Below are 25,207 nucleotides of genomic sequence, written 5' to 3'. Positions count from 1 at the left end.
AAGGTGCACTGCAGAAATTCACCAAAATTCCTTAGATAGCACCTTCCAAACCCAAGACCATGTCCATCTAGAAGGACAAGGGGGACAAGGGTAGCAGATGTATAGGAACAGCCCCACCTCCAAGTTCCCCTCCAGGCTACTCACCACGCTGACTTGGAAAATGATCACTGTTCCTTCACTGCTGCTGGGTCAGAATCCTGGAATTCTCTCTCGAAGGGCATTGTGGGTCTAACTATAGTGCTCAGACTGCAATGGCTTAAGGTGGCAGCTCACTACCACCTTTTCAAGGGTAACCAGAGACTGGCAATAAATGCTGGCCAGCCAGCGACACCCACATTCCACGAATGAATTAAAAATGATTTCTTCCCAAAAGGGCATTAGTGAATCAGATGAGTTTTTATAGCAATCCAGCAGTTTCATGGTCACCATTTACTGACTTGAGGATTTGAATCCTGAATTGGAGACTTAGAGGCTTCTCAATTACTACTCCTAGAAGATAATCACTGTGCTGATCTTTCCCCAGCAGTATTTTTATATCAATATCATGAATCTGCTCAATTTTAAATTATTATATTACATCAAGAATCCACTGTTCTGTATATTTTGTCAAACTATATAAAAGACAATCACAAGAGTCCCTAAAGCAATGATAATGGGAACTGCAGATGCTGGAGAATCCAAGATAATAAAGTGTGGAGCTGGATGAACACAGCAGGCCAAGCAGCAGTGTTAAGAGGACAGTGAGCATTTATATCAGGAGAGTCTGCCACTTTGCAGATAACAGAATCATCAATATCACTTCAATAATTTTCTAAACACTTAACAAAATAAACCTTGTTTTTAAATAACAAATACTCTCTAATCCAGGCAGCACCTCTTTTGCACCATCTCCAAACTCTACATTTTTCTGACAGGGTGACTACCAGAAATGCACACAATATTTCAAATGTGCTTAACTAAAGTGTCATACAGTTGTGACATAACGTGCTAACTTTTATATTGAATACTCTGTCTGATAAAGGTAAGCATGCCATATGCCTTCTTTACCACATTATCTACTTCACTTGCCCTTTCATTGTTGTTTTTCTCCACAGTTCTAGATTTCCCATGCAGTAGAATAGTAAGGCTCAGATCTTCTCGCAATGCTGTAATCAGTGAATTGTCAATTAAGCAGAAAATGGAGCATATCTTCCACTTTGTGAAATGCTGTTAACCCAGCCAAGACTCAACAATAACAAACTGTTGATGTGCAACTATGGGCTAAACTTTCAGAGCTCCTGTACGATGGGGGAGATAATTGGTCAAATAAGATGAGTTTGAGTTTGGTAAAATTAGATTCAGAAGTTAAGGTAAAGAAGTTTGATTCTTCAACCACGTTTTGGATGGTGAGCTGAAAATCTGACTCATAAGTGGGGCAAAGCCAATCTACATCCAGTTCCATATCGTTATTATCCCATTATCTTTCATTGAGATGCAGTCTCCTATTCCCCCACCCGCCAGAAAGAAACCAGATGGTGACAATGCTCTGCATGAGTCTGAGGGGGCACCAGCTCACCATGTGGTCCTCCCAGCCCTCCATCCTGGGCACTGGGCAACAATACCTCAGGGCATGTTGTATGGAAGTTGTCATCAATCAATGCACCAGCCTCACCACATCCTTATGGCACATCTGCAGCTCACTCAGAATATGGCTCCCTGCCTCAGTGCTGCAATGGAATGCCACTGACACCTTGCTTTGTAATGCTGCTGCCAGGACAGGCTGCCCACAGAGACAAGGTGCCCAGTTCATATATTGGTACAGAGTGCACCCCAGGGGTCCCTGCTTGCTCTCTTAGCATTCACTCATTTGTGCCTATTTGGATAATCACAGCATCTCTGCCTTGCCTTGTCTTTCTGTATTTTGTTGCTTTATTCAGAACTTAAAGGCTCACAGTCCTTCTTTTCTCCCTTGCCTTGGAGTGCAGACACAAAGCCAGGTAGCTTGTCCTAGGTGTCAGCAGGGATCAGTCAAGAAGTTGACATGTCGCTGTATAATGCTGTACTATGTTAATTTAATGCCTAATAGCATGTGCCAGCACCTTATAAGGCAAACACACTGCATGTGCTGCAATGGCCATATCTTCTAAAGGGACTGGTCTTCAGTCATGTGAAAGGGCATCTTGCCACAGTCAGCCATATCATAATACAGCTGGCCACATCAACTGAAAATACTTCCATTTTATCAATGTGACAAGTGATTTGTGGTCATTAGTGCCAATACCTTATCAGATTCGATCAGGTACTCTAGGAGCTGCTATGATGCCTACATCCGTGACAACTTCCATGTTCCTGCTTTGTTTCAAGGCAGAATGCCTTACTAGGATGGTTACTGAGAGATGAGGGCTATCCTGTGTATCAATGGCCAATGTCTCCTCCTGACTGAGGCCTTGTGGATATAATACAACCCATCGGGACCATTGTGGAACAGACAGTAAGCCTCGTGAAGATGAGGTTCTTATGCGTGGATTTGTGGGTGGGCTGCAGGAGTGGTGGGGGTTATGGGGTGACTCCAAACAGCGTGTGCTGCATTATCTGAGCATATGGTGGTCTACACGACTGGAGCAGGCAGAGAAGGAGTGTGATGGAGGCTGAAGAGCTGGGAGACTGGGAACTGCCTTCTCAGGAGGAAGATGAGGACGTTGAGCAGGAGGAACATCACCTTCTGCAATGAAAGAGCAAAGCAAAGTCAGCCATTGCTTGCCAGGCAGGAACTTAATGAACATTCAGTTCCAGTGAAGCTGAGCAGGGTGCAGTGATCACACACTGACGGTAGACATGATGCTGCTTGAAAGCCAAGCAATTCCAGTCTGTTCCCAGAAGCAAACACAGCTTTGTGTTGTGATGAAGGGTCTAGGCCCGAAACGTCAGCTTTTGTGCTCCTGAGATGCTGCTTGGCCTGCTGTGTTCATCCAGCTTCACACTTTGTTACCACAGTTTTGTGTTTAGTTTGTTTCTTTTCTTCTCATTGTTCAATGTTTGAAAACTTCTAGAACATAATGGTCCCACACTGCACGATGAGAAGATACTGGGCTTCACTGAACATAAGTTGGAAAAGCAGCATTCTCCCCCATGGGATTCCAAGGTGTACCACGCTCAGGGTGGGATAACTGTGTCGTTTGATCATTGTGCTTGCAGATACAATGGCACTCGATCAGACAGATGCTCATGTGAAGCAGTGATACACTGAAGAAGGTGAGTCTTTATTTGCGATGATGGGTCTCTGTGTCCTCACAAGTTTTTTCTTTTCCATTCATCTCTCACCATGTGTACCATGAAGGACAGCTCTGACCTGGTGCACAGCTGGGTTTTAAAGATGGCACCAACTGCGGGAAACCCAGAAGGTCCTGGCAACGGTGTATATTTCAGATTAGATTAGATTCCCTACAGTGTGGAAACAGGCCCTTCGGCCCAGCAAGTCCACACCGCCCCTCAAAGCATCCCACCCAGACCCATTCCCCTATAACCCACACACCCCTGAACACTACGGGCAATTTAGCATGGCCGCTCGACCTAGCCTGCACATCTTTGGACTATGGGAGGAAACCAGAGCACCCGGAGGAAACCCACGCAGACACAGGGAGAATGTGCAAACTCCACACAGACAGTTACCCGAGGTGAGAATTGAACCCGGGTCCCTGGCACTGTGAGGCTGCAGTGCTAACCACTGAGCCACCATGCTGCCCGACAGGTGAACACAAGATGATGCCAGTGGGTGATGCGTACATAATGAGGTGAGCAGTGGAGAATTGTTTGGGATAACTCAGGAGAACTCACAGAGAGAAACTAATCACAAACCTCCCCGAAACTGACAATTCACCAGTGTACAGTAAAACTGAACTCTCTGTGTTTGAGATAATGCCTTTAGGAGATCCATAATCAAACAATGATCAGCATTGCAGTTACTAGTGGTGTACCGCAAGGGTCGGTGTTGGGTCCACTGCTGCTTGTCATTTTTATAAATGACCTGGATGAGGGCGTAGAAGGATGTGTTAGTAAATTTGCAGACGACACTAAGGTCGGTGGAGTTGTGGATAGTGACGAAGGATGCTGTAGGTTGCAGAGAGACATAGATAAGCTGCAGAGCTGGGCTGAGAGGTGGCAAATGGAGTTTAATGCAGACAAGTGTGAGGTGATGCACTTTGGTAGGAGTAACAAGAAGGCAAAGCACAGGCTAATGGTAAGATTCTTAGTAGTGTAGATGAGCAGAGAGATCTCGGTGTCCATGTATACAGATCCTTGAAAGTTGCCACCCAGGTTGACCGGGCTGTTAAGAAGGCATACAGTGTTTTAGCTTTTATTAATAGAGGGATCGAGTTCTGGAACCAAGAGGTTATGGTGAAGCTGTACAAAACTCTGGTGCGGCCGCACTTGGAGTATTGTGTACAGTTCTGGTCACCTCATTATAAGAAGGATGTGGAAGCTTTGGAAAGGGTGCAGAGGAAATTTACTAGGATGTTGCATGGTATGGAGGGAAGGTCTTACGAGGAAAGGCTGAGGGACTTGAGGCTGTTTTCATTAGAGAGAAGAAGGTTGAGAGGTGACTTAATTGAAACATATAAAATAATCAGAGAGTTAGATAGGGTGGATAGGGAGAGCCTTTTTCCTAGGATGGTGGCGGCGAGCACGAGGGGGCACAGCATTAAATTGAGGGGTGAAAGATATAGGACAGATGTCAGAGGTAGTTTCTTTACTCAGAGAGTAGTAAGGGAATGGAACGCTTTGCCTGCAACGGTAGTAGATTTGCCAACTTTAGGTACATTTAAGTCATCATTGGATAAGCATATGGACGTACATGGAATAGTGTAGGTTACATGGGCTTGAGATTGGTATGACAGGTCGGCACAACATCGAGGGCCGAAGGGCCTGTACTGTGCTGTAATGTTCTATATCTATATCTATATTATCGCTGGTGTCTGAAACAACATTCTCTTCTTCTCCGTCAGGTTATGTTTGATCTCTTTCAATACATAGCTTTATGTGAGGTAGTTACACGTAGCCATGTTTGTGCATTTGTAAAACATTATTATATTCACGTGCTGGTTCTTCATTGGGTGAGAGAGGGTTGTTTGGCTTTGCCTGTGGTGCTCATTAAATGTTTGATTGTCTCTTGCTTTGACAATTTCCTACCGAGAGCACAATTTCGTTTGTTCAGATTGCAGATAATAAAAACCCCACGTAACTCATAAAACCTCTCCTCCTTTTTCTATATCCTGTTTAAACTTCCCATTCTATTCTTATGTAGTTTTGTTTAAATTTTGACAGGCTCCAATAGATCAGGAACAAACTGGAAAAGATTGTTAACAATGCAATGATAAAACTGCTCAACAATCGCAAAATCATATCAATCATAGACTTTTCAAACTCCCAACAGGCGAATGATGGAAGATTAATTCTATTATTATGTGCAGAAATTTCAAAGGCTGTGGGAGCAGGTAAAATACCTACCTTTAGAAGCATTAACATTAATGTAAAATGCCCTTTATTGTTCGTATGTCTCTTTCCAGTTATGCATTGCTTTATCCAATTATTATTTTCTATTTTTCTAGGAAAAGATAAAAATGTGAAATGACAGGCATTTACTGCAATGGTGCCTCAGACTCAGTGCAGCAGTTCCTTCTAAATGCTGAGATTAATTGTACACAAGTTGTTTTTTTTGAAATCTGATATTGGTTCATTGAAGATTGATTGGTCCATTAGGTTTTAAGTTTAAATACTGCTGCATTGATTTACTGGTTGGATGTTATACAAAAGCAGGAGCAGAGCAGCACTCAAATGATTAACCAGCTCTTATACAAACAGCCTGTGAATTTTTGGTGAACATGAAATCTTGTACACTGTACCTGACTAATGGGAAATGAATCTTGCCTAACTGCAGTTACATGGACCCACACAACAATCTCAATAAGTGTTACTAAATGGCTGGATATTCAAATTACTAAATTTGAATGTACTCAAACATGTTCTGTGACATTTTGAAATGCCCAGATGGAGTTTAATTTAAATAAATGTGCTGCATTTTGGTAAGGCAAATCAGGACATGATTTCTGGTGAGATCCTTGGGAGTGTTGCTGAACAGAGACCTTGGAGTGCAGGTTCCTTGACAGTGGAGTCACTGGTAGACAGCTTGTCTTCTTGGTGAGTGCAATGAGTGAAGGAGTGGAGATGTCACTTTGTGGCTGTACAGGACATTGGTTAAGCTACTTTTGGAATACTGAATTCAGTTCTAGTCTCCCTGCTATAGGAAGGATGTTATGAAACTTGAAATGGTTCAGAAACAATTTACAAGGGTGTTGCCAGGTTTGGAGGGTTTTAGCTGTAGGGAGAGGCTGAATAAGCTTGGGCCTTTTCTCTGAAGTATTAGATACTGTGGGGTGACTTTAAAGAGGTTTATAAAATTGAGGGGCATAGGTAGAGTGAATCCCCAGGGCAGGGGAGTCCAAATCCAAAAGGCATAGGTTTAAGGTGAGGAGAGAAAGATTTAAAAGGGACCCGAGATGCAACTTTTTCCACACAGAGGGTGATACGTTATAGAAGAAGTTGCCAGAGTAAGTGATGGAGGTGGGTACATTTATGATATTTAAGATGAATTTGAATGAGTATATGAATAGGAAGAATTGAGTGGAATATGGGCAAAATGTTGGCAAAAGGGACTTGATCAGATTGGGATGTCTGGTCGGCATGGACGAGTTGGACCGAAGAGTTTGTTTACTTGCTGTATGATTCTGACTCACACTCAATACAGTGAGGAACTGGTGCAGTTAGGGAGGCAGTGGGCTGATAGCTGGATTGTATATGGTCCCAACCATCAAACCTGCTGGCAGCACAGAATATCCAGGTACTAGAACGCCAGGCAAAAAAGTAACTGACAATATTAAAGGTTTGCTCCTCGTCAGCATGAAGTTTGCACATTCTCCCACGTCTCTGTCGGTTTCCTCCCACAGTCCAAAGATGTGCAGGCTAGGTGGATTGGCCATGCTAAATTGCCCATAGTGTTCAGGGGTGTGTGGGTTACAGGGGGATGGGTCTGGGTGGGATGCTTCAAGGGGCGGTGTGGACCTTTTGGGCTGAAGGGCCTGTTTCCACACTGTAGGGAATCTAAATTACCCAGAGTGTGCAGGGATGTGCAGGCGAAGTGGATTAGGCCTGGGAAACAGGGTGACAGGGATGGGGTGAAGGGGTGGGTCTAGGTGAGCTGTTCTTTGGAGGGTCAATATGGGCTTTATGGGTTGAATGGCCTGCTTCTACACTGTGGGAATTCTATGATCACTTGTAGAATCTCTTTGGATTCTCCTTTCCTTTTTCTGCCACAGCCTCTCATGTTCCCTTTTGACCCTGCTGATTTCTCTCTTAAGTGTGCTCTGAAACAGTCTGCACTCCTCAAGGAATTCACTTGATCCAGGCTGTCATACATGCCTCCTTTTCTTGACCAGGGCCTCAATAACCAGTCATCCATTGTTCTCTACTCGTGCCATCCTTGCCCATCACTCTGACAGGAACACGCTGGCCCTGAACCCTCTAACTGACTGTTGAAAGCCTCCCACATACCAGACATCCTTTTGCTTGCAATCAGCACCCATCACCCCACCCCACCCCACCAATCAACTGTTGAAAGCTCCTGCCTAAGACCATTAAAATTAGGGTTGTCTCAATTTAGAACTTGAGCTTGTGGAACAGAGCTATACTTTTCCATAGGTGTTTAAAAAATAATGGAATTATGGTCACTGGTCCCAAAAGTCTTCCCCAACTAACACTTTTATCACTTCCATGGTTTATTTCCCAGGAGGAATCTATCTCCATTCAAGCCCTTAACAGTTTAGCAGTCCCAGTTGAAGTTAAGAAAGTTAAAATCCTCAACCAAAATGTGACCAGCTGCAGCTCCTCACATATCATATAGTTCAATTGGTACAGCAGATACACATTGAGGAGCATACAGGGGGCAGAGAGTGTGACAGACACTAGTTACAAGGAGGTTTTCCTACTGCAGGTTCAGCCAGTTAGGTAGGTGACTGCTTGAAGAGGCAGGCAGGTAGTGCAAGAGTCTGCTATAGCTAATCCCCTCTCTGACAGGTATACTGTTTTGGATACAGTTGCAGGTGGAATAGCCTCTCATGGCAGTATAACAGCAGCAGCCAGGCCTGTGCTATCACAACTAGCTCTGCTGTAGAGCAGGGTCAAGCAGGATCCAAATGAGGGTTAGAAGTAGGGGACTCACTTGTCAGGGGAACAGACAGGCATTTCTGTGACTGCAATTGAGATTCCAGGGTGGTGTGTTGCCTCACTGGCACCAATGTCGAGGATGTTCTGAGCAGTTGCATGAAATTCTTAAGGGAGAGGGTGAGCAGCCAGATGCTGTTGTATACATTGGTACTAACGACATAGGCGTAAAAAGGAATGAGGTCCTGAAGAGTGATTATAGGGAGTTAGGCAGAAGGTTAAACTGCAGGACCACAAGAGTAGTAATCCCTGCACTACTTCTGGTGCCATGTGTTAGCGTGAGTAGGAAGAGGAGGATCTGGTAGATGGATGTGTGGCTAGGGAACTGGCGCATGGGGCGGGGATTCAGATTCTTGGATCATTGGGATTTCTTCTGGGGTCGAGGTGACCTGTACAAAACAGACAGGTTGCACCTGAACTGCAAGGGGACCAATATCCTAGCAGGAAGATTTGTTAGAGCCACTTGGGAAGTTTTAAACTAGTCTGGCAGGGGGGAGGAATCCAAAACAATAGGGATACAAAAGAGAAGGTTAAGGATAGTATAAATGAGCACAAACTAAACCAATTGAGGCTGCAGGTCCCCCCACAATGTGACCCACACGTCAGCAACCTACCCAATGACTATTGTACATTCCACAGTGACCTGCAGGGCCCAGCTCCCAGCAACTTGCCCCAGGGGTCAGTCACCTCCTGCCTGCCTGAAGTAGATGTGCTCCTCCCCAATGTCCTCTCTGTCTCTCTTACTTCCCTCCCCTTACCCTCATTTGCCCCCTCCCCTGCCATTCCTCCTGCCCCTCGGCCTCCATCCCATGGCCTCATTTCCTGGTCCAACAGTGCCACGTACAGCTTGCTGGGGTGATACAGCACACTCCATCTGGGTTGGGCTGGGTTGGAGGGACACCACCCCCTGACCAACCCAAGTGGTAGAACCACATCTTCAGCATTTCCATCTCCTGCCCCCCATCACCTTGGACACAGCCTGGGCACCAACATGGTGAAGGTGTCAGTCTGACTGAGTGATCAACACATCATATCGAAAACAGTGTGCCTGCTGCATTCTGACTCCTTTCCCAACCCAGGCACACATCTACTGTTCCTCCTCCCACCGCATTCCCATTCCAGCCCATCATCATATTTACATAAAGCTGCAATGCTTCCCCCATCCCACAGCATCCTTGGAAGTTCCACAAATGATGCAGGTTTCTAACCAGCATTTTCCTCTTTTTAAATTACTGCTGTTAATGGCTACATCCCTGAAATGGCAATATTACATTAGCTACAACAATAGCCTAGTGCAATCCACGACCAGCATTCGGCCCCTCAGCAAGTTCACCCTGTAAACATTGTTTCTGTACAAAGAAGTGGTTGCAGAATATGTGGCTGGAGCTCAGAAGCAGATGCTTCCTGTATTTGTTCCTCCATGTCCTAGAGTCCAGGAATCATAGATTCCCTACAGTGTGGAAACAGGCCCTTCAGCCCACACTGACTCTCAGAGCATCCCATCTCCCTACCCTTTCCCTGTAATTCACCTAATCTACATATCCCTGAACACACAGGGCAATTCAGTATGGCCAATCCAACTAGCATGCATATCTTTGGACTGTGGGATGAAACCGGAGCACCCGGAGGAAACCCACGCAGACACGGGGAGGATGTGAAAACTCCACACAGACAGATGCCCAAGGGTGGGACTGAACCTGGTGCTGTGAGACAGCAGTGCTCACCAGTGAACCACCATGCCATCCCAAAGGAGACATGGACCCCACATTTTTGCCAAACAGGTGATTCCCAGCCCTTTTCCAGCAACATTTTATGTCAAGAGAGAGACAACTGATGGCAGGGAATGCAGCTCACAGTGAACAGCCAATGGGCCTTGCCTGATAACTAAGTACACCCCAACACCATCCACCCTGAGCCTTCATGTCTCCTTTTACCTTGCATTATGTCAACAGCCCATTTCCACCCATTCCCCCTCGTGGAGACACTTCACATTGAATTTTGCCTCCATCTGCCCTCCCTTCCTTCTGAATCTTGACATTATACATTGCAGTTGCCCCATCTGTTCTCTTGCGGAGGCCAGGGGATGGTCACTGCCAATAGCCCACCTCCCATGGCTTACCCTCCTAGAGTTTCCCTAATCACCTTTCTGTTTCCACATTCACAAATGCCTCTACCTCACTCCCCCAAGCTTTTTGGCAATGAGTCCCCTTAATTTATTTGCCCATAATACAGAATGGTTAGCACTACTGTCTCGGTGCTCACCCTCCGACGGTGCAGCGCTCCCTCGGCGCTCACCCTCCGACGGTGCGGCGCTCCCTCGGCACTGATTCCTAACAATGCAATGCTCCCTCAGACGATACCTTCCTATCGGCTAATGCGCTCTCAGGACAACACTGAAGGCCTTTTGTCCTCATATCTTCTACACATAGGGCTTAATTGTTTCTTCGCCAATTTGTCAATTGGATTAAATTAAAATCATCCTTGCAGTATTTTGGCATTTTAGTGTACTTCCCAAACTTGGGTACTGTTAACTTTTGACATGCTTCCAATAAGCTTAATTATCCAGCTACTTGTGTGTTTATAACACAATTCAGGATGTCTTACCAACAGCTTGCTTGACTTTACAGTCAGAAGTGAATTCAGAGCCAATGCCAAAATTGTAAAGAATCATGAAACAGTTACCAAACACCATCTAGTGTCAGAAAATCATCAGTGCATGATTTAAATTCTACAATCAATCTAGGTTTGCGATAAAATCAGTCTCACAGCAACAGAATGCAAAAGTATGAAAAGACTTTCTGATATAAAAGATTCCAATTTCTCTCAGGAAGATAACATTAATGTGTAAAATGCAAACTAGAATTTACAGTTTTTATTGGAATAGAGCTCAAGGGAAAAAAAAAATAAATTGCTCGCTGATGTGCCATTTTTACAATTCTTATTATGCACTGAATCTATGTCTGATATATTTAGGATGGCAATTTTGAGACTGTACCCTGGCAGAGGATAAACAAATGCAACCAAATATCGGCAGTCTGAAATTAAATCCTTTCATGGAAAGCATTTGCACCGATTTCTGTATCAATGAACTTTCCAGTTCACAATTAATAACTGGAACAAATACAAGAAGACTTCTTATGCAAAAATCCACCTTTGCACAAAATACTAACCCAAGGCCTCAACTGCTTTCACATGGAGATAAAAAAGAAAATCGCATGGCAGTTTTTGACAAGAGCAGAGAATTTTTCTCGTTTATTGATGTTGTTTGAAGAATAATTATTATCTGTTTGTCAGCACGTTGAGTTATGTGGGGTCTTGCCGTGAAAGACTTGATTGCCAGGTTTTATACAATGTCCAGCTAAACATAACTGATATTAGCTGAAAACTAGAAACAGAAACAGAAACTGCTGGAAAAACTCAGCAGGTCTGGCAGTATCTGTGGAGAGAGAAACAATGACCCTTCTTTACCACAGGGAAAATCACTAGACTCAAAACATTAAGTTGTTTTTCTCTCCACAGATGCTGCCAGACCTGCTGAGTTTTTCCAGCAATTTCTGCCTCTGATTTCGTTTACCTGTAAATCATTTGATACAGCCTGTTGTTGCGAAAATACACCATATAAATGCAAGTCTTTCTTTATCTTTCAGATTGATTATATTCAACTACACAGTGAAGTGATTAAAGAGGTCATTGACAGTAATATTACGCAGCACTTGGTCAGCAATAACCTGCTTATGGACATTCTGCTTGGGTTCTGCCAGGGCCATTTTGTCCTGACATCATAGAACATAGAACATAGAACATAGAACAGTACAGCACAGAACAGGCCCTTCAGCCCACAATGTTGTGCCGACCATTGATCCTCATGTATGCACCCTCAAATTTCTGTGACCATATACATGTCCAGCAGTCTCTTAAATGACCCCAATGACCTTGCTTCCACAACTGCTGCTGGCAACGCATTCCATGCTCTCACAACTCTCTGCGTAAAGAACCTGCCTCTGACATCCCCTCTATACTTTCCACCAACCAGCTTGAAACTATGACCCCATCATTCAGCCTTGGTCCAAGTAGTCACAAAAATAATAAATTACAGAGGTGAGGTAAGACTGGCAGCGTTTGACATTAAAGTAGCATTGACTGAATGTGGCATCAAGGAGTCCCTGGCAAAACTAGAGTTAATTGGAATCAAAGGAGAATCTCTCCACTGGTTGGAGTCATACTTGGCACAAATGATGATGGTTGTGGTCGTGGGAGGCCTATCATCTCAACTCCAGGGCATCGTCGCAGGAGTTCCTCAGGGCAGTGTCCTCAGCTCAATCATCTTGAACTGCTTCATCAGTGACCTTCTCTCCATCATAAGGTCAGAAGTGAGGATGTTTGCTGATAATTGCACAATGTTCAGCACCATTTGCAATGCCTCAGATACTGATGCAGTCCATATCCAAATGGAACAAGATTTGAAATATGCAGGTTTGGGCTGACAAGTAGCAAGCAACATTTGCACCAGAGGAATGCCAGGAAACTCCCACTTTCCACAAGAGACAATCTAACCAAATGCTTTGACTGTCAATGGCATTAATATCAATGAATCCCCTATTATCCACATCCTGGAGGATACCTTTGATGACAAAACTGAACTGGACTAGCCATTTACATGTAGTGTCCTAACAAGCGAGTCAGAGGCTAGGAATCCTGCATCAACCAACTCACCTCCGACTCTCCAAAGCTTGTCCACGAGTGACAAGGCAGCAGTCAGGGGTGTGTTGGAATACTCCTGCACTTGCCTATGTGAGCGCTGTTCTAATAACACTCGAAAATCTTAACGCCATGCATGACAAAGTAGTTCACTTTATTGGCACTCCGTCCACCAACTTCAATGTTCACGCCCTCCATCACCAACGCTCATTTGTTGCAGTGTGTACCATCTACAAGATGCACAAACAAAATTCACCAAAAATCCTCAGAATGCACCTTCCAAAGTCAGGACAATAACATTTTGAAGTACAAGGGCAGCAGATACATGGGAACATCACCACCTGCAAATCACTCACCATCCTGACTGGGAAATATATCACTGTCAACCAACACCTTCTCAAGGGTAACTAGGGATGGTTAATCAATGTCGGTCATGTGAGTGAGCATTCCATTGTGCTTGAGATTTGCTAATTGGCTGTTAACTGGCTTTTCAAACACTCCCTGTTCAACACCATGATACATTCTTGTACAGCACCTTTCCTATGAAACATAATTTGTCACTCACTGCTGGAAGAATAATTTCAGTAATATATCATCAGAAGGGAAATAAAATCAATGAAATTGTTATTTAAACAAAACACTCCTTAACCAGAAAATTGAAAGAGCTGTGGATGTTGGAAATCAGAAACAAAAACAGAAATTCATAGAAAAAGGTAACAAATCTGGCAGCATCTGTGAAGAGAAAGTATAGTTAACATTTCGGTCCAGTGACCCATACCCAGAACTGATGGTAGCTGGGAAAAAGTTGATGTATATGTTGAAGATGGGGTTGGGGTAGGGGGAGAATAAAAAATAGGTGGAGATAGAGCCCAAAGAAAGAAAACAGTTGGACAGACAGAGGAGTGGGTAAATGTCAGTCTGGGAGAGCGAAGAGCTGTTAATGGGTGCTATTCATGGCTGCTCATGTGATGATAAGGCCTGGTGTATAGGGTTGGGGTAAGGACATGGGAGAAGGTCTGAAGCCCTAAAATTGTTGAACTCCATATTAAGTGCAAAAGAATGTAGAGTTCCCAAACGGAAAATGAGGTGTTGTTCTTCTAGTTTGTGCTGAGCTTTACTGGGGCCCTGCAGCAAGCCTGAGGCAGAGATGTTGGCCAGGGAGCAGGGTGGCATGTCAAAGTGGTAGGCGACTGGAAGTTCGGGGTTATTTTTATAGACAGAACATGGATGTTTTGTGAAGCGGTCACCAAGTCTGTTCTTTGTTTTCCCAAATGCGAGGAGACCACATCGTGAACAGCGAATGCAATATACTAGATTGACTGAAGCGCACAATTTCTCATTGAAGAATATTTTTGAAGCAAATGTGCATATAATTTATTTTAAATTGCAGCTCTGGATTTAGTGAAACCTATGCATCCGTGTTCTGTAAAGGCTGGAAAATTCCCTATCATCAATATCCTGGGAGCTACTGTTGACCAGAAAGTGAACTGGTATACTTCTATCTTGCTTGGCTGAGTGCAGCTCCAAACACAAAACCATCCAGGACAAAACAACCTGCTTGATTAGCATTTAGATTAGATTAGATTCCCACAGTGTGGAAACAGGCCCTTCAGCCCAACAAGTCTACACCGCCCCTTGGAGCATCCTACCCAGACCCATTCCCCTATAACCCACGCACCCCTGAACACTACGGGCAATTTAGCATGGCCGATCAAACTAGCCTGCACATCTTTGGACTGTGGGAGGAAACTGGAGCACCCGGAGGAAACCCACGCAGACACAGGGAGAATGTGCAAACTCCGCACAGACAGTCGCCCAAGGCTGGAATCGAACCCGGGCTGCTGATGCTGTGAGGCTGCAGTGCTAGCCACTGAGCCACCGTGCCGCCCCCTCAAAGTTTTATCCCCTCCCCAATTGATGCTCAGTGGCAGCTCTGTGTACCATCTACAACACCTTCCAGATCCATGACAACTACCATCTAGAAGGACGAGTGCAGCAGATAAATGAGTGCACTGCAACTGTCCTTACTATAATCTGCTGTCCTTACCTGGTGAGGCATACATGTGACTCAAGATGCACACTAATGTGGTTGACTCTCAATGGCCTAGCAAGCCACTCAGTTTCAGGCTAATTAGGGTTGGACAATAAATGGTGGCCTTGACAGAAGCACTGCTGTCCCACAAAATCCTCCTAACCTGCTTTCTCTCATAGCTGAAAAACTTACTTCAGATAATGAGCCACCCTTACCTTGGAAGACTCAAGAATCTCTGCCTATGACTGTCTGACAGATGGAGAGAAGATGCATTTAAAACAATAAAACTGAGTAGCTGGCTTGGCTACTTGAGCATCACTTCACAATCCTGTCTTTGCTTTAAGCAGCCAACTGATTGGTATTGTCAGCGACTGTGAATGAATTTCATATCGCTTCTCTCAACATGCTTATGATATATTAAAAGAGAAGGTTTTGAACTTGGAACCATTGCATTGAGCTTTAATCAAGATATTGCAAAGTCTGTTATAACCCACGTAGCTTTCAATTTTCTCCTCACGGAAAGGCCACATTAGATTTTGTAACAAGAAAATTGTCCAATTTATTTCGTGCATAAACATGACTCTAATAGTGAGTATAAAATCATAAAATCCGTACAGTGTGGAAGCAGGTCATTCAGCCCATCGGGTTGACACAGACCCTCCTACCCAGAGCATCTTACCCAGACGCACTCCATCCCTCTAACTACAAAAATAAAGAAACTTGCAGAAGTGCTCAAGGTCGACAGATTTTAGGAATAATATTTTTCAGGTACAATGTAGGCCCCTTGAAACAGATAAAGATGATATTGTCAAATAAAATACAAAAATGAAAATATGATGAATAATTTTTTTCCAGCAACACAGAGCAAGTATGCCTGATATCCCTTGGATTGAACACTGAATCAGAAACAGGGGGCTGCAATTTACCAGCCTCTGGAGACAGGCACATTTGAGAAGGATGTGGGTATGAGGGAGAAGGGTTGTTGTGGAAGCCCTGTTAATATAAAAGTGGGAAACATTGTGAGAGGACTTTCTTTTGTTGCAGCATCTTCCCAAAAGCAGCAAATGGCAGTAAGCGCTGCTCATCGGCTAGGCCCAGGTATTCAATTAACCTATCAGTTGGCCAATTTGTGGCCTAGCAGCATTTTCCTTGCATCTTAAGGAAGCTATTCATTGCACGTACAGTGAAAAGAGGCTGTCTCCCAGCTGGATCCTTCCTCTCTTCTGTTTCCTGCCTTCTAAAGAGGACTCAGTGCAGATTAGATAGCAAAGTGTGAAGCTGGATGAACACAGCAGGCCAAGCAGCATCTCAGGAGCACAGGTGCTTCTGAGATGCTGCTTGGCCTGCTGTGTTCATCCAGCTTCACACTTTGTTATCTTGGATTCTCTAGCATCTGCGGTTCCCATTATCTCTAATTGGATAGATAGCACAGGTTTGACTGATGCTACTGCTATGGTGTTCCTGACTTCAGTTCCTAAGTCATAGCCCCTGGAGCTCATCTCTGGACCCAATCACTCAAAGACATGCTGTAACTTTGAAAGAGAAGGTGGGGGTTAAAACTTGGAACTTAGATTAGATTAGATTAGATTCCTTACAGTGTGGAAACAGGCCCTTCGGCCAAGCAAGTCTATACTGCCCCTTGAAGCATCCCACCCAGACCCATCCCCCTATAACCTACACACCCCTGAATACTACGGGCAATTTAGCACGGCCAATCCACCTAGCCTGCATATCTTTGGACTCCGGGAGGAAACTGGAGCACCCGGAGGAAACCCACGCAAACACGGGGAGAATGTGCAAACGCCGCACAGTTACCCGAGGCTGAAATCGAACCTGGATCCCTGGTGCTGTGAGGCTGCATTGCTAACCACTGAGACACCGTGCCGCCCCTTTGTTCACCTTCAAGGACATAAAAGATGATTGGGGAAATGCAGGAATGTAGAGTTGAGGTAAAAGTCAAAACAGCCATGATTATGTTGAATGGTAGACCAGGCCCAAAGGGCCGAGTTCCCCTTTGTATTCTCATATCTAATTAAACCCCTTTCAGAGCTTCTAAATGTGTGGGTGCAATATTCAATAGAAATTTCAACAAATGAGAATACTCTGGCTCATACCAGTGAATCACTATTGGGTTCACAGCAGGGCAAAAGGCAAGGTATCTTTATAAGTTTAACATTGTTGTACCTCCAGAATCTTTTACTCAAATATGTTCAGTGCCTCAGTTTGACTCATTCACCTGCTATGCCAGGACTCTCTGCTGTTACTCTGAGCATGCAGTACAGGCATCTCCTGGCTCTTTGTAGGTTACGTGGAACAGTCCCTCTTCCGCACCTACACAGGTCCCAAACCCCACCTCTTCCTCCGTTACATTGATGACAGCATCAGCGCCGCCTCTTGCTCCCCAGAGGAGCTCTAACAGTTCATCCACTTCACAACACCTTCCACCCCAACCTTCAGTTCACCTGGGCCATCTCCAACACATCCCTCACCTTCCTGGACATCTCAGTCTCCATCTCAGGCAACCAGCTTGTAACTGATGTCCATTTCAAGCCCACCGACTCCCACAACTACCTAGAATACACCTCCTCCCACCCACCCTCCTGCAAAAATTCCATCCCCTATTCCCAATTCCTCTGCCTCCGCCGCATCTGCTCCCACGATGAGGCATTCCACTCCCACACATCCCAGATGTCCAAGTTCTTCAAGGACCGCAACTTTCTCCCCACAGTGGTCGAGAATGCCCTTGACCGCGTCTCCCGCATTTCCCGCAATACATCCCTCACACCCCGCCCCCGCCACAACCGCCCAAAGAGGATTCCCCTCGTTCTCACACACCACCCCACCAACATCCGGATACAACGCATCATCCTCCGACACTTCCGCCATCTACAATCCGACTCCACCACCCAAGACATTTTTCCATCCCCACCCTTGTCTGCTTTCCGGAGAGACCACTCTCTCCGTGACTCCCTTGTTCGCTCCACACTGCCCTCCAACCCCACCACACATGGCACCTTCCCCTGCAACCGCAGGAAATGCTACACTTGGCCCCACACCACCTCCCTCACCCCTATCCCAGGCCCCAAGATGACTTTCCATATTAAGCAGAGGTTCACCTGCACATCTGCCAATGTGGTATACTGCATCCACTGTGCCCGGCGTGGCTTCCTCTACATTGGGGAAACCAAGCGGCGGCTTGGGAACCGCTTTGCAGAACGCCTCCGCTCGGTTCGCAATGAACAACTGCACCTCCCAGTCGCAAACCATTTCCACTCCCCCTCCCATTCTTTAGATGACATGTCCATCATGGGCCTCCTGCAGTGCCACAATGATGCCACTCAAAGGTTGCAGGAACAGCAACTCATATTCTGCTTGGGAACCCTGCAGCCCGATGGTATCAATGTGGACTTCACCAGCTTCAAAATCTCCCCTTCCCCCACCGCATCCCAAAACCAGCCCAGTTTGTCCCCTGCCCCCACTGCACCACACAACCAGCCCAGCTCTTCCCCTCCTCCCACTGCGTCCCAAAACCAGTCCAAACTACCTCTGCCTCCCTAACCTGTTCTTCCTCTCACCCATCCCTTCCTCCCACCCCAAACCGCACCTCCATCTCCTACCTACTAACCTCATCCCACCTCCTTGACCTGTCCGTCTTCCCTGGGCTGACCTATCCCCTCCCTACCTTCCCACCTATAGTCTCCTCTCCACCTATCTTCTTTTCTCTCCATCTTCGGTCCGCCTCCCCCTCTCTCCTTATTTATTCCAGAACCCTCACCCCAAACCCCTCTCTGATGAAGGGTCTAGGCCCGAAACGTCAGCTTTTGTGCTCCTGGGATGCTGCTGGGCCTGCTGTGTTCATCCAGTCTCACATTTTATTATCTCCTGGCTACTGTCTATTTATTTTTAGAATTCCTACAGTGTGGAAACAGGCTCTTCGGCCCAACAGGTTCTCACTGACCCTCACAGCATCCCATCCAGATCCCCCTATAACCCACCCAAGCTACACATCCCTGAACACTATGGGCAATTTAGCATGGCCAATCCACCTAACCTGCACATCTTTGGACTATGGGAGGAAATCGGAACACCTGAACAAAACCCATACAGACACAGGGAGAATGTGTAAACTCCACATAAACAGTCACCTGAGGGTGGAATTAATTCCAGGTCCCTGCAGTGCTAACTACTGAGCCACCATGCCGCTCCAAATGTTCCTTTCAAATGGAACATTGTAGATGTCACTCTGTTATTTAAAAGAGTGAGAAAATGAAACTGAGGACTCCTAGCCTAAGGTCCATTGTTGGGAAGTGAGCAGAAATACATAACTCTGAATAGATATTACCTTCAAAATAAAGAACAGTGAACAGTGGTGACACTGACAGCGGGCACTCACTTTCCATTCTCCTGAGCCCCCTGTAAATCAACACAAATTGAAATGGCAAGCCTTAGCTTTATGTTGGTAATGTGCCAGTATATATAAATATACAAACAAATAAGAGGAGATTGGATAATAAAATGTAAGGCTGGATGAACACAGCAGGCCAAGCAGCATCTCAGGAGCACAAAAGCTGACGTTTCGGGCCTAGACCCTTCATTGGGAGATTGGATTTGGTTTTATCCTTCACAACTCAGCATTCTGAAATAGAATCGGCAGTATGGAATTGCTGAGGTTAGATAACATCTGTAGAATCTGATTGCGGCTTCTGTAAAAGTGACTAAAGGCGTAGGGAAATGTCTCTGGGAAATATTACTTATTTGGACTTCCAGAAGATATTTTACAACAGTCCCTCATAAGAGGTTGTTTGTTAAAAGTGAAGCTCATGGAATTGAAGGCAAATTACTAACTCACCAAATCTCCTTCAACAGCACCCTCCAAACCCATGACCATTTCTGTGTAAAATGATGAGGGCAGCAAATACATGGAACACATCTGCAAGCTTCGTCGGAGCCTCACTGATGATGTTACCAGAATGGTGATGAAACGTCTGAAAACTAACCTTCCAGCTCAGCGAGCAAACTCACATCCAGAACCTCAACCTGAGCTACAAATCTTCTCAAAACTCGCTAACATATGCAAGCTCCTGACTTGGAAATATATTGTCATTTCTGCATTGTCACTGGATCAAAATCTAGGAATTTCCTCGTTAACGGCATTGTGAGTCTACCTACAATTCAAGGACTGTAGTGGTTCACAAAAAAAAACACGCCAACCACTCCAGGGCAATAACAGATGCACATTAAATGCTGGCCCAGTCAGCCACACCCATATCCAATGAAAAACTTTAAATGCAATCGTCTTGTAGTGTGAAAACACCACGATGTAAATTCCCTATCAACAGTTTGGATGACCTTCACCACACAGACCGTAGCTTTTAAAAGTAAGCAACATTCCAACACTTGCTCCAGGTGAGTTTATGCTCACCTTATCAACACAATCAACAATCCAATTTGTTTTTTCAACGTAGAGCTGGTATCTTTGTGGTAACCTAACTGACAAATTGATTGTTCAGTCCTGCTCTGCAATTTTTTTTTTGGCTGCTATCTTTCAGTGAACATTTTTGATAACGTTTATAACCAGAATATTAAACTGGATTAATGTGATTGCAATCATTTCTCTTGGCTTTGGAAGACAAAATGAATACGTGAACGCAGGAGATCAACAGCTCCAACAGATTGAAACAGGTTGAGGCAACTCATCGATAGACTAGGGGTAACATGGTGGCTCAGTGGTTAGCACAGATGCCTCACAGTGCCAGGGACCCAGGCTCATTTCCAACTTTGGGTGACTGTATGTGTGGAGTTTGCACGCTCTCCCCATTTCTGCGTGGGGTTCCTCCGGGTGCTTCAGTTTCCTAACACAGTCCAAAGATGTGCAGGTTAGGTGGATTAACCATGGCAAATGCAGGGTTACAGGAATAGTGTACATAGAACATAGAACATTATAGCACAGTACAGGCCCTTTGGCCCTCGATGTCGTGCCGACCTGTCATACCAATCTGAAGCCCATCTAACCTACACTATTCCATGTACGTCCATATGCTTGTCCAATGACGACTTAAATGTACTTAAAGTTGGCGAATCTACTACCGTTGCAGGCAAAACATTCCATTCCCTTACTACTCTCTGAGTAAAGGAACTACCTCTGACATCTGTCCTATATCTTTCACCCCTCAATTTAAAGCTATGCCCCCTCGTGCTTGCCGTCACCATCCTTGTGTAGGGCTGGGCATGCTCTTTGGGTACGGACTCAATGGTCTGAATGGCCTGCTTCCACGCTGTGTGGATTCTATGCATCCTCTTCACAGGAATAACAGTGCATAAACAGGATCTACAAATTCATGTACTGGAGACAACATCAGAAGAGAAAGATTTGAGGAAATATATTTCAGAGCAGAAAAATGCCAAAGTTCACAGGCTTATATTAGTTGTCAATTTCAACAAAGTCTGTTAAAATATATATTGAACATTTTAATTAATTCTGTTTGAACAATAGACAAATAGTGAATATTTCTGTGCCTTACAGAAAGTGGAAAAGCCATCGTCGACCCCATCAGTTTCATATTCAGATTGAGAACGGCCGAGACCAATAGAGTAATCTCTGTGCCTGCAGCTTCCGGAGCGTGACTTTTTTTGATTGTTCCATTTTTTTCCAGCATCTGCTGAAAGAGTTAGGACAGAATGAGGCCAAAGCAGTGTCACCAAATTTAGTGTATGAGAAAGCATTTCATGTCTAAAGAGTCAGTGATCCATTGGAAATCATTTAAAGTCTATCTCCACTTCCAAGTGAAAAACAAGCCTGTTTTATGCTGCAAAATACAACTGCAGCTGAACAGTTTGTGGAATATGATACTATTCTATAGCTATGAGTAATCACTGCACTAATGTCCAGAACAGGATAAATAAAAAATTATCAAATGTTGATCATATCTATTCAAAGAGATTTATCACTGTTTTGACTTCTTCTGGTTTCAGGGGTCTTCCTCATACAATTTTGCTCTTTCTTCCCAAAGATACTGTCGCAGACTATGTTCAAATGCAACAATAGCTGGATAATATCCTGGCTTGGGCTGAAAAGTGGCAAATAACATTTGCATCATACAAATATCAGACAATGACCACCTCCAATAAGAGACAATATAACCACCACTCCTTGACAGTCAATGGCATCACCATGACCAAATCCTTCATTATCAATGTCCTGCGGATTGCCATTCACCAGAAACTGAACTGAAATCTCCATACAAATTCCATCTGCCAGCTGATGAACATCAGACTGTAGTCTGAGATCATCCTCCTCACTATCATCAACACCACCAATTTTTGTGTCACCCACAAACTTACTAATTATACCTTTTACATTAACACCCACGTCATTAATGTACAGAACAAACAGCAAGGGCACCAGCACAGGATTCCTGTGGTATACTGCTGGTCACAGGCTTCCAATCACAAAAAACCATCCTCCACAAACTGTTAGGGGATGGGAGCTGGAGCTGAATGCACTCAGGATCATCTGGGATGCAGAGAAACAAGGAAACCTACAGCACAGGAACAGGCCCTTCGGCCCTCCAAGCCTGCGCCGATCAAGATGCTCTGTCTAACCTGTCATCTATTTTCTAACGGTCTGTGTCCATTTGCTCCCTGCCCATCCATGTACCTGTCCAAATATATCTTAAAAGACGCTAACGTGTCTGCATCTACCACCTCCGCTGGCAATGCGTTCCAGGCGTCCACCACCCTCTGTGTAAAGAACCTTCCATGCATATCTCCCCTAAACTTTCCTCCTCTCACTTTGAACTCATGACCCCTAGTAACTGAGTCCCCCACTCTGGGAAGATCATTGATAAGAGCTATAGTGAAGTGGTCACTCCTAAGGTGCAGGTTGCAGGTAGCTGGATGACCGCCAGAAGACGTAAAAGGGGAAGGCAGATAGTGCAGGGTTCCCCTGTGGCCATTCCTCACAATAACAGGTTTACAACTCTGGCTACTGTTGGGGCATGTGACATCTCAGGAACTAGCAGCAGCAGCCAGATCAGCAGCACTGTGTCTGGCTCTGAGGATCAGAGGGAAAGTCAGACAGAGCGATACTGATAGGAGACTCAGTTGTCAGGGGGACAGGCTGGAGATTCTGTGGCTGCAGAAGAGACACTAGGATGGTGGATTGCCTTCCAGTTGCCACACTCAAGGAAGTCTCTGAGTGGTTGCAGAACATTTTGAAAAGGAGAGAGTGAACAGCCAGAGGTCATTGTGCACATCAGCACAAATGACATGGGTAGACAAATGGATGGGGTCCTGCAAAATGAGAAAAGGGAATTAGGTAAGAAGTTAGAAACCAAGACCTCAACCAGTAATGATCTCTGAAATTTTCCCAGTATCACGCACCAGAGAGGATAGAAATAGAAAGATAGGCCAGATGAATGCGTGACAGAGGAGCTGGTGTAGGGGCAGAGTTTTCAGTTCTTGGATCATTGCGATCTCTTCTGGGGTAGAAGTGACCTGTGCAAGAGGGACATGTTGCACTTGAGCTGGAAGGGGACCAATATCCTCACAGGGAGATTTCCTAGTCTTACCCAGGAGGGTTTAAACTAGTTTTACAGGGGCATATGTGACTGAATAAGAGAGGGGTCACTGAGAAGTCGGGAAAATACATTAGCCATCAAGAACAATTTTACTATTCAGGATAGCCAGAGGTACAGTTAAAGGACGGGAAAGGCTTCTGGTTTAAAGTGAATTTATTTCAACGCACAAGGCTTGACTGATAAGGAAGATGAGCTCAGAGCATGGATTGGCTCTGGGGACAGGGATATGATAGCCATAACAGGAACATGGCTGAGAGAAAGTCGGCTCAATGTTCTTGGATACAGAAGCTACGGGTGTGACAGAAGTACAAGTAAGCAAGGAGAAGGAGTTGCTCTTTCGATGAGGGAGGACGTAACAATAGTGCTTAGAGAGGATATTCTTAAGGGGTCAGCAAATGAGGCCATTTGGTTAAAACACGGAAACAAGAAGGGGATGGTCACTCTGTTGGAACTGTATTGTAGATCCACAAATAGCCAGCGGGTACTCGAGGAGCAGATATATAGAGAGATTGCAGATAGCTGTAGGAATAATACAATAGCATGAGGTGGAGATTTTAATTTCCCCTGTATTGACTGGGCCACCCAGAGTGAAAAAGGCCCACACAGGGTGGAATTTTTCAACAATGTCCATGAAAGTTTCTGAAATTAATACGTAGAGGACCTAGTCCGGAGATTGCAACACTGGACCTCTTCTTCGGAAATGAGTTTAGGCAAGTGACTGAAATGTCCAGTGACCATAATTCTGTTAGGTTTAGCATAGTTATGGAAAAAGATAGAACAAGACCACAGGTTGAGGTGATAAACAAGAGCTCATTTTGGGGCCATTTAGCAGGATCTAACAGAGGTTGATTGGATGAGTCTGTTTGAAGGAAAAGGAACATCTGGCAAATGGGAGGCTTTTAAAAGTGTGATATCAAGAGTCCGGGACAGTATATCAAGGCTGTGGTCAGGAAAAATAAGAAAACATACATTGAGTTTAAGCTATCAGGTTCAAATGAATCACTAGACGACTATAAAAGGTGTAGCAGCACCCGTAAGAGGGAAATCAGAAGATCAAAAACAGGGTATGAGATGGGTTCGGCAGATAAGGTTAAAAATAATCGCAAGAAGTTCTATAGCAACACTAACAGAAAAAGGGAGGCCAGGGAGAGAATAAATCCCCTTAAAGTACAGCATGGCTGTCTATTTGTGGAACTACAGGAGATGGGAGGGGGTAGATTTTTAATGAATATTTATCTTCTGTGTTTACGGAGGCAAGAATCATGGATGCTAAGGAAATAAGGGAAACAACTGGGGATGTTTTGGACTGCATACATATTACAAGAGAGGAAATATTTGCAGCTGCACATTACATTAAGGTAGATAAATGTCCTGCACCTGATCAGGCTAGGGAAGACATTTCAGAGGTGCTGGCAGAGATTTTTGCTTCATGCTTAGCCACTGGTTAATTTCTGGAAGACTGGTGGGTGGCTAATGTTGTTCCATTGTTTAAGAAAGGTAGCAAAGGCAAGCCAGGGAACTACAGGCCAGTGAGCCTGGCTTCAGTGTTAGGCAAATTATTGGAGAGGATACTGAGGGACAGGATCAACCAGCATTTGGACAGTTAAGGTCTGATTAGAGATAGTCAGTGTGGATTTGTGCACAG

At 44.8% G+C, this 25,207-nt stretch overlaps 1 protein-coding gene across 4 annotated transcripts in view; it reads right to left on the bottom strand.

The window, feature by feature from the left end:
- vwa5b1 (von Willebrand factor A domain containing 5B1) overlaps positions 1–25,207 on the bottom strand; it is a 255,866-nt gene that overhangs the window by 26,228 nt on the left and 204,431 nt on the right. For 3 of the 4 annotated variants that reach the window (XM_048561543.2, XM_048561546.2, XM_048561544.2), the window contains one exon: positions 21,505–21,642. In XM_048561543.2, the coding sequence (XP_048417500.1) occupies positions 21,505–21,642 (138 nt within the window). The remainder of the gene's footprint in view (positions 1–21,504; positions 21,643–25,207) is intronic. The other variant, XM_048561545.2, reaches the window with a different exon arrangement.

The sequence above is a fragment of the Stegostoma tigrinum genome, chromosome 28 (assembly GCF_030684315.1).
Source record: "Stegostoma tigrinum isolate sSteTig4 chromosome 28, sSteTig4.hap1, whole genome shotgun sequence".
In the NCBI taxonomy this organism is placed as follows: Eukaryota; Metazoa; Chordata; class Chondrichthyes; order Orectolobiformes; family Stegostomatidae; genus Stegostoma; species Stegostoma tigrinum.
Note: the sequence above shows the minus strand (reverse complement) of the source record. Positions and strands in the feature narration are given on the sequence as shown.